The sequence below is a fragment of the Sminthopsis crassicaudata genome, chromosome 4 (genome assembly GCF_048593235.1).
Source record: "Sminthopsis crassicaudata isolate SCR6 chromosome 4, ASM4859323v1, whole genome shotgun sequence".
Classification (NCBI taxonomy): domain Eukaryota; kingdom Metazoa; phylum Chordata; class Mammalia; order Dasyuromorphia; family Dasyuridae; genus Sminthopsis; species Sminthopsis crassicaudata.
The window spans coordinates 426,704,107-426,716,744 of NC_133620.1; the positions used below are offsets into that span (position 1 = coordinate 426,704,107).

General features: G+C 33.0%; 1 protein-coding gene across 1 annotated transcript in view; it reads right to left on the reverse strand.

The window, feature by feature from the left end:
* The window catches only part of AKNAD1 (AKNA domain containing 1), a 62,853-nt gene that overhangs the window by 25,793 nt on the left and 24,422 nt on the right, over positions 1-12,638 (reverse strand). Inside the window, 4 exon segments of the mRNA XM_074262855.1 lie at positions 1,935-2,064; positions 2,719-2,924; positions 5,479-5,626; positions 11,834-11,961. Of these exon segments, the coding sequence (XP_074118956.1) occupies positions 1,935-2,064; positions 2,719-2,924; positions 5,479-5,626; positions 11,834-11,961 (612 nt within the window).

The window sequence follows — 12,638 nt, forward strand, 5'->3', positions numbered from 1 at the left end:
AGATCTCTTAAGAGGCTCTGGAAAGTTCTAGGATTGATGCAATTAAGACAATGTTAATTATAAACAGCACTATGTGGAAGACCACACATTCCAAAGGTATCCCTCTTTGACCTGAACTCTGTGCTGGATCTCCTTCATCCCAGTGACCCAAATCTTTTGATGAACACACATCTCCATATCTTATGACTTATCTGATGCTTTTTTTTTTATCAAAGGGTCATTGAATAAGACTACTTCCATTCTTATATCTTCTAAAGAATCTTGAAATAGATTCTTTAGTTTGATGCATGGGTGGGAGATACCTTGTAAAAGTCTGTAAAAATGCCCATTTTTAAACTAAATCAAATGTTTTATAATCAATAAATGACAAACACATTGAGAAATCTAATCACTACATCATTTAGTCAATAATGACAAGATATTCTCAATTCACATATAAATGACTCATAAAAATGTTGTATACTTAGAAGATTATAAGTTGGTAGTTGATCTTTAAATTGTCTCCTTTTTTTTTTTTTTTTTTTTTTTTTTTAGAATGAACAAAGTTCAAGATTTCTCCAACACTTTCTTTATCTTGCCCTTTTTTAGACAGCTTAGGTATCAGTCCCTTGGCACCCTTGTCCCTCCAGCACTGATCTCTTATAGATTTTATCAATTCCAGATGCTTTTTCTGTCTTTGTTCTCTTTAATGTCATTTCTACTTCCTCCATTAGTACATCTAGGACTATAAAGTTAGTGTCTGAGTGAGATGGTTTCACCATGGTGGATAGTTTATTCAAATAGTGTTTGTAAATCTCTTCCATTTGTCTTCAGTTTGCAACTTTCCTTCCATTTTCCCCCTTGAATGCTCTTGGGATGACTTTGCTTAGTTGACTTTCTTGCCAACTTTTTTTTTTTTACTGACTGCTTCTATTTCTTTATCAGATGAAATCTTTATTCTTTATCCTTCTTTGTAAAATATCCAAACATATTTCTATTTTAACCTAATGTTCCTTTGATAACCATCTCTCTCTATTTGATAAATAAGATATCTGCTGACTAAGAAGCTTTCTAGGACCTTCTAGTCTCCCTGTTCAGGTAATTCATTTGCATTTTTTGAACTTTTGGATGAAATTCTTATTGTCAGTTTCTATGTGATTTCTGTTGTCCACTTCTCATTTTTGATTAGACCTTTGTTACTAAGAGTGATTTAATTAGAAACTTGAAGACTTTATTAGCAATATTTTCAATTGGTGAGCTTTTCGCAATGGGTGGCCCAAGTCATCAAGCCTGCCTATTGTTTTCTAAAGTCTTCATTCCTAATACCAGAATGTTCTTAAAGCTTGCATAGGCTATTCTCATGACCTAACACTATCTATCTATCTATCATCCATCTCTCTCTCTCTCTCTCTCTCTCTCTCTCTTTCTCTCTCTCTCTCTCTCTCTCTCTCTCTCTCTATTTACCTATTCATTCATTTATCCATTCATCCAACCTTTTATCTATCTATCTATCCATTCATTTATTTATCTATCTCTTGCAGGGTCATGAAGGAAGAATTTGAGGCAGTGTAATTTAATGGAAAGAGTGATGGATTTGAAATCAGATGACCTTGATTCAAATAGTAGCCCTGTCACTTGCTACATCTGTGGCCTTGAACAAGACACTGAACAACTCCTTGGGCTTATCTTTCCTCATAAGTAGAATGAGAGAGATGAATTCGATGACCTCCAAAGTCCTTCCCAACTATAAGACTATGATGTGATAATTCTGTGACCCTTGAGTTCCTTTTCCACTTTAGAATTATATGAATCTGTGACTAAATGGTCTTAATTACAACTTCAAATTCACATTCACAAAACCAGTTGTAGTTACAAAGTCACTTTGGAGAGAAAGGAATCAAAACAAATTCATCCTTGAGAACAATTGGACATCTTTTCATTAATCATTCTCCTACCATGAAATCTGCTGAGAGCTTCACTGCCAGCTGATTTGTCTCCAGCCGAGATAGCACAACTTCTTTCTTAGAAGGATACTTTGAAGCATCTTCATCAAAAGCAATATCTCTTCTGGGTAACCCTAGATAACTAATAGAAAAGCATTTGTTACTGTGTTACTGCTGGCTCCTCCAAAAAGCAAGCAATAGTCCTTAATGGACCCTGAAAGTTGAGCCCATTCTTTGGAGTCTCTCTTTAACCCTTCTTCATTAAAACCTCTAGTTTTCTTGAAATATAAGGGGGCTGGTCTGATGCTTTACTTCACTGGGTGGGAGGATTAGACTCTCATTTCCAGCAGATAAAGAATATGTCAGAGTTTCCCTCCTTGAAGGAAGAAGATGCCTTGAGTTCCAGACCAAAATCCTGACTCTCTTTTCTATCTCCCTTTCAAGTTTCAAAGTGTTTTCCTCTCAACTCTGGAAGACAGATAGTGAGGTTCATAAGGATAAAAGGACTTGCTCAGGATCACATAACAATTAAATGTTATTAATTAAACTCCCAAGCATGTTCTGAATATAAAATGAGATAATAATTGTAAAGTATTTGGCATGTAGTAGGTGCTTTATAAATATTTATTCTATTTCTCTTTGCTTGTGACATTTTTAAGTTACAAATGGCCTCAGGCAGATTATGACATCTTCATTATATACATATATATATTTCACTTATATGTTAGGGAAATACTATTTGAAGAAATGGATTCCATCTGAGCTCTTCTTAGCAGCTGAAGAACAAAATACTCACATCTGTGGGTAAAGTTCACAAAGGTAATCTTGGGAGAGAGTCTCCTGAATCTCTGCTGGGATGACTTCTTTCTGATTACTATCTTTATCCTTTCCCTTGAGAAAAGGGATGACAGTGTTTTCCTGATCTTTTTTCTCAAGATCAAGAAGCTTTATTTCATGATCAGATTTTTCTGAAGAACCATGCCCAATTTTTTGCAGTGGGACCTGAACAAAAATAAATTACTATTAGTTTTTGGTACAATAGACTCTTCAAATATGGAAAGCTTAAAAAATGAAGTCAATCAGAGCACTGTAGTATTAGGACTTTTAGTGAAATAATCAGTGATTCTTAAGACCACACAACTTGCAAATTTCCAGTCCAAAACTGTATTGCTGACTTTAAACAATTTATCAATTTAGAAAAAGAAAGTGGCTTGAGATTAAAATAGAAGATAGTCTGAAAGACTGGCACCCTTAAAATGTAAAGAGCCCCAGAGGAAGACCTCTAGAATTCTGAGTATGTTTCTTCTGAAGAATTGATGAAAGAATATGGACATGAATCACACAAAATGAGAACAAACAGATAGGTTAATATCTGTACCTGTGAAGGAAGTGCCCATGTCAGTGAAATCACAGAGCCATTGAAGAAGTATCCAGATGATTCAAGACTCCTAATTTCAATTTAGATTAAGTTTCTCAGATAATTGAAGCAAAAGGGTGGAAGGAAATGATGAAATAAGCAATTGAAGCAATTAAGTCACTTTAATTCTCCATTTCATTTTTTCATGTAGGACTACATGTCTCAGAAAAAAAAACTGAGAAGATGAAAGATCAAAGGGGATATTCTTGGAAAATTACATTTCCCTCTGAATTTGTCTATTTAGAAGATAAAGGATCATCCTTCAGGAACTAGGACTGACACATACAGAGAGTGACACTGACAGAGTCTCCTTAGTGGAAAAGCTGAGTGTGTGCTCTGCCCAATTGCCATCTTCCCCTTTTTAAGTTTGATTCTACTATAAAGTGGTTTCTTCTAGGAAATTTCCACAAAGAAACATCTCTATTCTTCAGAGGGAAAAGGAATAGCTTTTTCATTGGTATTTTATCTGCATGACCTGGTTTTGGTTTCATACTTGTCATACTAAACCCATAGGCTTTTTTTAAATTTTTATTTTCCCCAATTACATGTAAAAATAACATTTAAGTGTACATGTTTTACACATTTCCTTATGAATCATGTTGAGTGAGTAAAATCAGAACAAAAGGAAAAACCACAAGAGGGAGAAAAAAACAGAAGAAAGAGAAAAAAAGGGAACATATTATGTGTTGATTTTCTGTCAATCTCCAGGGTTCTCTCTCTGGATATGGATAGTGTTTTCCATCCAAAGTTTATTAGAATGGCTAATTGAACTAACTGAAAAGAACCAAGTTTGTTATAGTTGACCATCACACAAACTTGGCTGTTGTTATGTACAATATTTTCCGGGTCCTGCTTATTTTGATCAGAATCAGTTCATGTAAATCTTTCCAGACTTTTCTAAAATAAGCCTGTTCATCATTTTTTATAGAATAATATTCCATTACTTTATTATACCATAACTTTTTCAGCCATTCCTCAATTGGTGGGCATTTACTCATTTTCCAAATCTTTTTCAGCACAAAAGGAACTGTTACAAACATTTTTGCACATGTGGGTCCTTTTCCCTCTTTTATGATTTCTTGGGGATACAGACCCAGTAGTAGCAATGCTGGATCAAAGCGTATGTAAAATTCTAAAGCCCTTTGGGCATAGTTCCAAATTGTTATCCAGAATGGTTGAATCATTTCACAATTCCCAGTTTTCCCACATCCCCTTCATCATTTATCATTATCTTTTCCTGTCATTTTAGCCAATCTGAGGGGTGTGTAGTGGTACTTGAGAGCTGTTTTAATTGTATTTTTCTAACAAATAGTTGTTTAGAGCATTTTTATATGACTATAGAGGATTTTGATTTTTTTCATCTGAAAACTGTTCATTTCCTTTGACCATTTACCAATTGGAGAATAACTTGTATTCTTATAAATTTGACTTAGTTCTTTATATATTTTAGAAATGAGGCCTTTATCAGAAAAATCAGCTGTAAAAAAATTTTCCCCAGCTTTTTGCTTCCCATCTAATCTTGGCTACATTGATTTTGTTTGTCAAAAAAAACTTTTTAATGTAATGTGATCAAAGTTGTCCATTTTTAATTTCTTTAATCTTCTCTAGCTCTTTTTTGGCCATAAATCCCTTCCTTTTCAAAGATCTGATAGGTAAACTATTCCTTGACTTCCTAATTTGCTTATAGTATCACCCTATATGCCTAAATCATGTATCCATTTTGACCTTGTTTTAATGTGGGGGTGAGATGTCGGTCTATGCCAAGTTTCTGACTTAGTATTAATAAGTAAGTTCTTATCCCAGAATCTGGAGTTTTGGGGTTTATCAAACACTAGATTACTAATGTCATTGATTATTATGTTATGTATATTTAATCTAATACAATAATCTACCATTCTATTTTTTAGCTAGTACCCTATGGTTTTGATAATCCAGGGACTTTTGGATGACAAATATTTTTTAAAATTTCCAAGATCCCAAAATGGTTTCATTTTAGGCAAAATGATTCATGGGGCATTTGAAAGCAAAGGAATTATCATAAAGAAATAAAATAAATTCTAACAATTTCATGAATTAAGATCCTACAACATTTAAAGAGAATTTTCCTAGCAGCGAATTATATAATTAATCTCTGATTACCTCATTTGGGAGTGGACACAATGCAAAGTCCAAGAAATCCAGAGTATCAGAGGAATAAGCAAAAAAAGAACTGGATGTGCTTTCATCAATTTTTTCTTTGACATTTTCAAGGAGCATTTCAACTTTAAAGATTTCACCTTCAATTTTTCTAAACAAGTAAGAAAACAAACATTATTGTGCTATTTTATATTACGTTGTATAATGTAATTAAATCTGATATAACATTATAGTCTGTGTTGAATATTCTAATTAATAAGAGCAATTTTATGAATATCACATAGGTTTTTATCATAGTTCATACAAATTTTGCATATCTATAGAAAGAAAGTACAAATTAGAACATTCCTTCATTAGGGACCTATTTGTAATTTTGTGGCAAAGATTGGGGCTCCAGTCCTAACTCCAGCTTCCACTACTTACTAATACGTTGCTTAATCTTTCTGGATCTCAATTGTTTAATTTTCAAAATGGGGATAATAATATTCTATCTAACTGAAGGTAAGTGCTAGATCAGATTCTTGGGATGATCATTTTTATTAAATCTTAAGACCTATCATTTTTTTTTTTTTTTTTAATTTTTTTTTATTTTTTATTTTATTTTTTTATTTTTTTTTATATTAGTTTTTTTTATATATATATATATATATATATATATATATATATATATATATATATATATATATATATTTTATAATATTATCCCTTGTATTCATTTTTCCAATTTACCCCCCCTCCCTCTATTCCCTCCCCCCGACGACAGGCAATACCATACATTTTACATGTGTTACAATATAGTCTAGGTACAATACATGTGTGCGAATATCACTTTCTTGTTGCACAATAAACATTAGATTCCGAAGGTACATGCAACCTGGGCAGACAGATATTAGTGCTAACAATTTTCATTCCCCTCCCAGTGTTTCTTCTCTGGGTGCAGCTACCTCTGTCCATCATTGATCAACTGGAAGTGAGTTGGATCTTCTTTATGTTGAAGATTTCCACTTCCATCAGAATACATCCTCATACAGCATTGTTGTTGAAGTGTACAGTGATCTTCTGGTTCTGCTCATTTCACTCAGCATCAGTTGATTTAAGTCTCTCCAGGCCTCTCTGTATTCCTCCTGCTGGTCATTTCTTACTGAGCAATAATATTCCATAACCTTCATATACCACAATTTACCCAACCATTCTCCAACTGATGGACATCCATTCATCTTCCAGTTTCTAGCTACAACAAAAAGAGCTGCCACAAACATTTTGGCACATATATGTCTCTTTCCGCTCTTTAGTATTTCTTTGGGATATAATCCCAGTAGTAGCGCTGCTGGGTCAAAGGGTATGCACAGTTTGATAACTTTTTGGGCATAATTCCAGATTGCTCTCCAGAATGGCTGGATTCTTTCACAACTCCACCAGCAATGTATTAGTGTCCCAGTTTCCCCACATCCCCTCCAACATTTGTCATTATTTGTTCCTGTCATCTTAGCCAATCTGACAGGTGTGTAGTGGTATCTCAGAGTGGTCTTAATTTGCATTTCTCTGATCAGTAGTGATTTGGAACACTCTTTCATGTGAGTGGATATAGTTTCAATTTCTTCCTCTGAGAATTGTCTGTTCATATCCTTTGACCATTTATCAATTGGAGAATGGTTCGGTTTCTTATAAATTTGGGTCAGTTCTCTATATATTTTGGAAATGAGACCTTTGTCAGAACCTTTGTTTTTAAAAATATTTTCCCAATTTGTTATTTCCCTTCTAATCTTGTTTGCATTAGTATTATTTGTACAGAAACTTTTTAGTTTGATGTAATCAAAATCTTCTATTTTGTGATCAATAATGATCTCTAGTTCTCCTCTGGTCATAAATTCCTTCCTCCTCCACAAGTCTGAGAGGTAGATTATCCTCTGTTCCTCCAATCTATTTATTATCTCCCCTCTTTATGCCTAAATCATGGACCCATTTTGATCTTATCTTGGTATATGGTGTTAAGTGTGGATCCATATCTAATTTCTGCCATACTAATTTCCAGTTTTCCCAACAGTTTTTTCCGAATAATGAATTTTTATCCCTAATGTTGGTATCTTTGGGTTTGTCAAAGATTAGATTGCTATAGATGTACCCTTTTTTGTCCTTTGTATCTAATCTGTTCCACTGATCTACCGGTCTATTTCTTAGCCAATACCAAATGGTTTTGGTGACTGCTGCTATATAATATAGCTTTAGATCAGGTACACTTAGACCACCTTCCTCTGAGTTTTTTTTCATTAGTTCCCTTGCAATTCTTGACCTTTTATTCTTCCATATGAATTTTGTTGTTATTTTTTCTAGGTCATTAAAATAGTTTCTTGGGAGTCTGATTGGTATAGCACTAAATAAATAGATTAGTTTGGGGAGTATTGTCATCTTTATTATATTCGCTCGGCCTATCCAAGAGCACTGAATGTCTTTCCAATTATTTAAATCTGATTTTATTTTTGTGGCAAGTGTTTTGTAATTTTTCTCATATAATTCCTGACTTTTCTTTGGTAGATGGATTCCCAAATATTTTATACTCTCAACATTTGTTTGGAATGGAATTTCTCTTTGTATCTCTTGCTGTTGCATTTTGTTAGTGATATATAAAAATGCCGAGGATTTATGTGGATTTATTTTGTATCCTGCCACTTTGCTGATTTTGAATTATTTCTAGTATTTTTAGCAGAGTCTTTGGGAAGACCTATCATTTTTGATGAATAATTTGTTTACTTAAAACTGCACTTTTATTACAAATGTTCCATAACATGAAAATATTAAATTAAGTTGGGAATCTGACATGAAATATAAGACTGAACAATTCTCGAGTATGAAATTGAAGCACCTTAGCTCTTTTTTCTTTTTGTTTTTTTTTATTGTTTTATTTATTCTTCTAGTTATATATGTACATTAATTTTTTAAAATACACATTTCTTTATGAATCATGTTGGGAGAGAAAAATCAGAACCACTAGAGAGAAAAAACAGAAGAAAAAGGAAAAAAGTGAACATAGGATATGTTGTTGATTTACATTCATTCTCCATAGTTCTCTCTCTGGATGCAGAATACTTTAGCTCTTATTGACATTAATAATAGCAATAAATAATCTTAGTTCAAACATCAAATAATTATGAAAACACAAGTTTCAAGACTCTATATGTGTGTATATGTGTGTATATATGTGTGTGTATACCCGTATGTATGTATTGTACTTATTACAGTTAATGTCAAATTCACAATTCTGGGTCCTATTTACATTCCTATTTTATGAGCAATTGTTATTCTTGAGTAGTTTCAGTCATGTCTGACTCTTTGTGATCTTATTTAGTATTTTCTAGCCAGAGATTCTGGAGTGGTTTGCCATTTCCTTCTCCAATTCATTTTACAGATGAGAAAATGGAGGCAGAGTTAAGTGATTTATGAAGGATAACCATTTATTTACTTAGATAAGTTGACTCTGCCTTTTGATTATTGTTATTAACTATTACAAATAAAATTGAATGAGATATAACTCTACTTTCAAGTGCAAGATAAATAAAAGTCAAATGTAATTGTGCAGTCCAAAAATATTACCTTTTACATGAAAGGAGGAGGGAATGGCTTTAATAAGATAGATTAATTTAAAAAAGAGAAAAGAATATGAATGTTGAATAAAGGAAAGAATACTGAATAGAAGTCAGAAAATCCTGGGATTTAGTCTTTCTATTATTTGTTGTGTGCCCTTAAGTCATTTAAAATTTAACCTCTCTAATTCTCAGTTTCCTCATGTGTAAAATAATCTCTTTCTTACCTATAATGAAAGTATTTCCAATATACCCAGTACTTGCCTACTAATCCATCCCATGATATAAGATGCCTCAATATGTGAGATACAGAACAAAGTTCTGAGTGAAGACTTACTTATTTCCTTTGCCTCTATAAAGATTATACTTTAAAAATTGAAGACTCTATAGACAGAAGTCAAGAAATTCAAGCTATGAATAAGCATAATAGCATCTTTGTTGCTATTTGTTGCCTTGCAGCTCTGGTAAAACATAGATAAGAAATAGTTTTCAGACGCCCTACCCACTCACCCAACCCCAATCCAAGAATATGAAGGCAACCTCTTATCCTAGTTCTATGAAAGATGATAATTTTTCAAGGTCAGCCTTGGGATATGAGCCAGAATCTACCACCTCCCTTCTTTTTCTCTCTCTTTTACCATTTCAACAAATTATTGTGCTGAAATATCATAAAATATAGATTTGGAAGCTGAGACAACAGATAGATAACACTTTGTTTTTTCCATCAATCATTGCCCTAGCTAGAATCCCTGGGAAGTGAGGCAACTAGTTAAGCCTTCCCTACTCAAATCAAAGAGATCTTTCTTTGTATAAAAAGAAAACTGGGAAGCAACTTAGCTAATGACATCCTATGAAATGGATCTCATGTGATGCTTTATGAAAGTTGGATAGCAGATGATATAGGATGAAAGTACTCCCTGGTTCAGAGAAGTATCTCCTTACAGACTGAACCAGCCTCACCATTCATGGTCATTTCTAATTACAAATATCTTTCAGTAAACTTTACTAGAAAATGTACATTTGAGTAAGAGTTATCTTTGATTTCTTCATTTGCGATTGATCAGTGGAAACATAAGAGAAAGAAATCACTCACCCCACCAGACTCTAAAAATAAGAGAGCATGGACCCTCTTTAACGTTTCTTTGAGTTCCCAGCACCTAGCCTAGCACATAGTTGGTGCCTAATAAATACTTATTAACTACCTCCTTAAAGGACTATTGACAGGCTCAGATACATTAGAAAATGATTGGGTACTATAAAATGCTAGAAAAATATGAGAGAGAATGTGATTTTAAAGGGAAAATGTATACAACATATAGGACAAATACAAATTGATCTTTAGGAGGAGGAGGATATGGATCAAATTCTTTGAGGATACTCCAGCTTCCCCTGCCCACAGGCTGATGGAACTTTGCAAACAAAACTAAAAGCCTCCTGTTCTCCTTTGGCCACTTCTTAGTCAAAGCAGCTTCAGATGAAGAATATAAGGAGACTGTCTGTGTTCAGGAATCTCCTTGAAGGGCCATACCATTAGCTTAGCCATTTAGGGAGCTCGGTTTCTCTCTCTCTCTCTTTTTTTCTCTTTTTGGTAAAAGCTTCTTTTGTACATAGGCTGTAATTGCATTGGAAACCCTGCGATTTATGTTGGTGCTGAATGTGGTTAGTTATAAGTAGGTTATAAATAAGGCATTATATTATCTGTAGTCTTTTCTTCTGCTAAGAGTTTTTTGCTTAAAGAAATAGATTCATAGAGAATTAGATTATTTGATGATATGTAATTATTGCTGTGAACATATACTTTTAGATTTTTTGTTTTGTTCTGTTTTCAATTTAAAAAGCAACCAAGAAACAATCAATTCCAAGATATAATCCCTTACTTTCTAGTCTGCTAGCAGTGGCACAGCATTCAAGGTTTTACTGATTTTTATGGCTTAAAATTGCACCTCCAGAAAAGAAAATGCCTAGAGATGCTAGTACCTAAATTTTAAGAATGAAATTATTTTTATATCCAAGAATTTTCATGTTAAAAATAATTGTTAATGCAAATGTTGAATGTAGAATTTAACTTACTGAATGACTTCTTTTAGAAACAACCAGTTATTACCCATATTTCTCTTTGTATGGTGGTGGAAGGATATTGCATAGTAGACAGTGCCAGTTTCACATTCATCATGCATTTAGGCTAAAATCTTTCAAGCCAGATGAAACTCCCAAAAAGTTATTTGGCTTGAAGTCTTAAATTTTGCTATTTGCCCAACTTTTAGGCAGTGATTGGTTTCCCTTCCTTTTTGACTTTGTTGTAGATGAGAACAGAAAAGGGGAGAAAAGAGACCAGGAGAAGAGTAAGAGAAAAGAAAAAGTAATATATAGGATATAAAAGGAGAAGGAAAGGAATGTAAGAAAAGAGAAATTCTCCAAAATTTGATTTTGCAATTATTCAAAAATGAGGAGAATACTGAAGTTTTTATCATTTCCTCTACCCTCTTAGTAAAAGACATGAGATATTATTCCTTATGTTTAACTCAGAATTAAATGTTATGAAATATTGCAAAATGAGGTAAAGCAGAGACTAAAAGATGGCAAGAAACATTTCTTCTTTTATAGGCTTTCTATTATTATATATACACCATTCATAGGAGTATATCTTAATCAAAGAAGGTTTTTTCCAAAATTACAGATAGAATAGATTTTTCTGATCCCAAACCAGAGGAATGATCAAAAATTAGGTTAAGAGATATGCTGTAATCCAGTGGAATCCATTTGCTCTAAATAAATCTGACCTTTCTGGATCAAACTCTCCAACTGCTGTAGAATCTTTATGATAATTCTGTAAAATTCGATGCTTCTCTTTAGTGGACAAGTAACTCTCCTCCAATACATCAAGGTAACTCTGCAATTCCTCCAGTACCTGTAGAAATTAAGTTCAGTCACATGAATTTAAATTTTTACTCATTCTTGCTTTCCTAATTTCCCTTCCCTCAAAGCCCAAATGGCCTAAAGTTCAAAAATTCAAAATAACAGCAAACTCTACAGGAGCAGTTCTCATAGTGTGCTTCCCAGGGACCCTTTTGACATGAGGTCAAAATTATTTTCATAATAATATTAAGATGTTTTAATTTCTAATACAGTAAATTTCAACAGATATTTGCCATCATAAATAAACATTCTTTGAGTGAATTTTTGAGTGAAGTAATTTTTAATAGTGAAAAAGAGTCTTTCATTTTCATCCTGTTATTTTTTTAACATTTTTATTTTAAGTTTTGAATTCTAAATTCTATCTCTCTTTCCTTCCTTTCCTTGACTCCCTACTCCCTGAGACAATAAGCATTCAGGCAGTTGCACATATACATGTACAATAATGTAAAACATTTCCATATTAGTCATTTTGTACAAGACTCAACCAAAAGTAAAAAATTTTAAAAAGTGAAAAATATCATGCTTCAATATGGATTATAAAAATATCAGTTCTTTCTCTGGAGGTGAATAGTATGCTTCATTATTAATTCTTTGGGATTGAAAAGGAATCTAGATACCAGTCAACCAATAGACACTTATTAAGGCTTACTATATGCTAGGATATGAAAG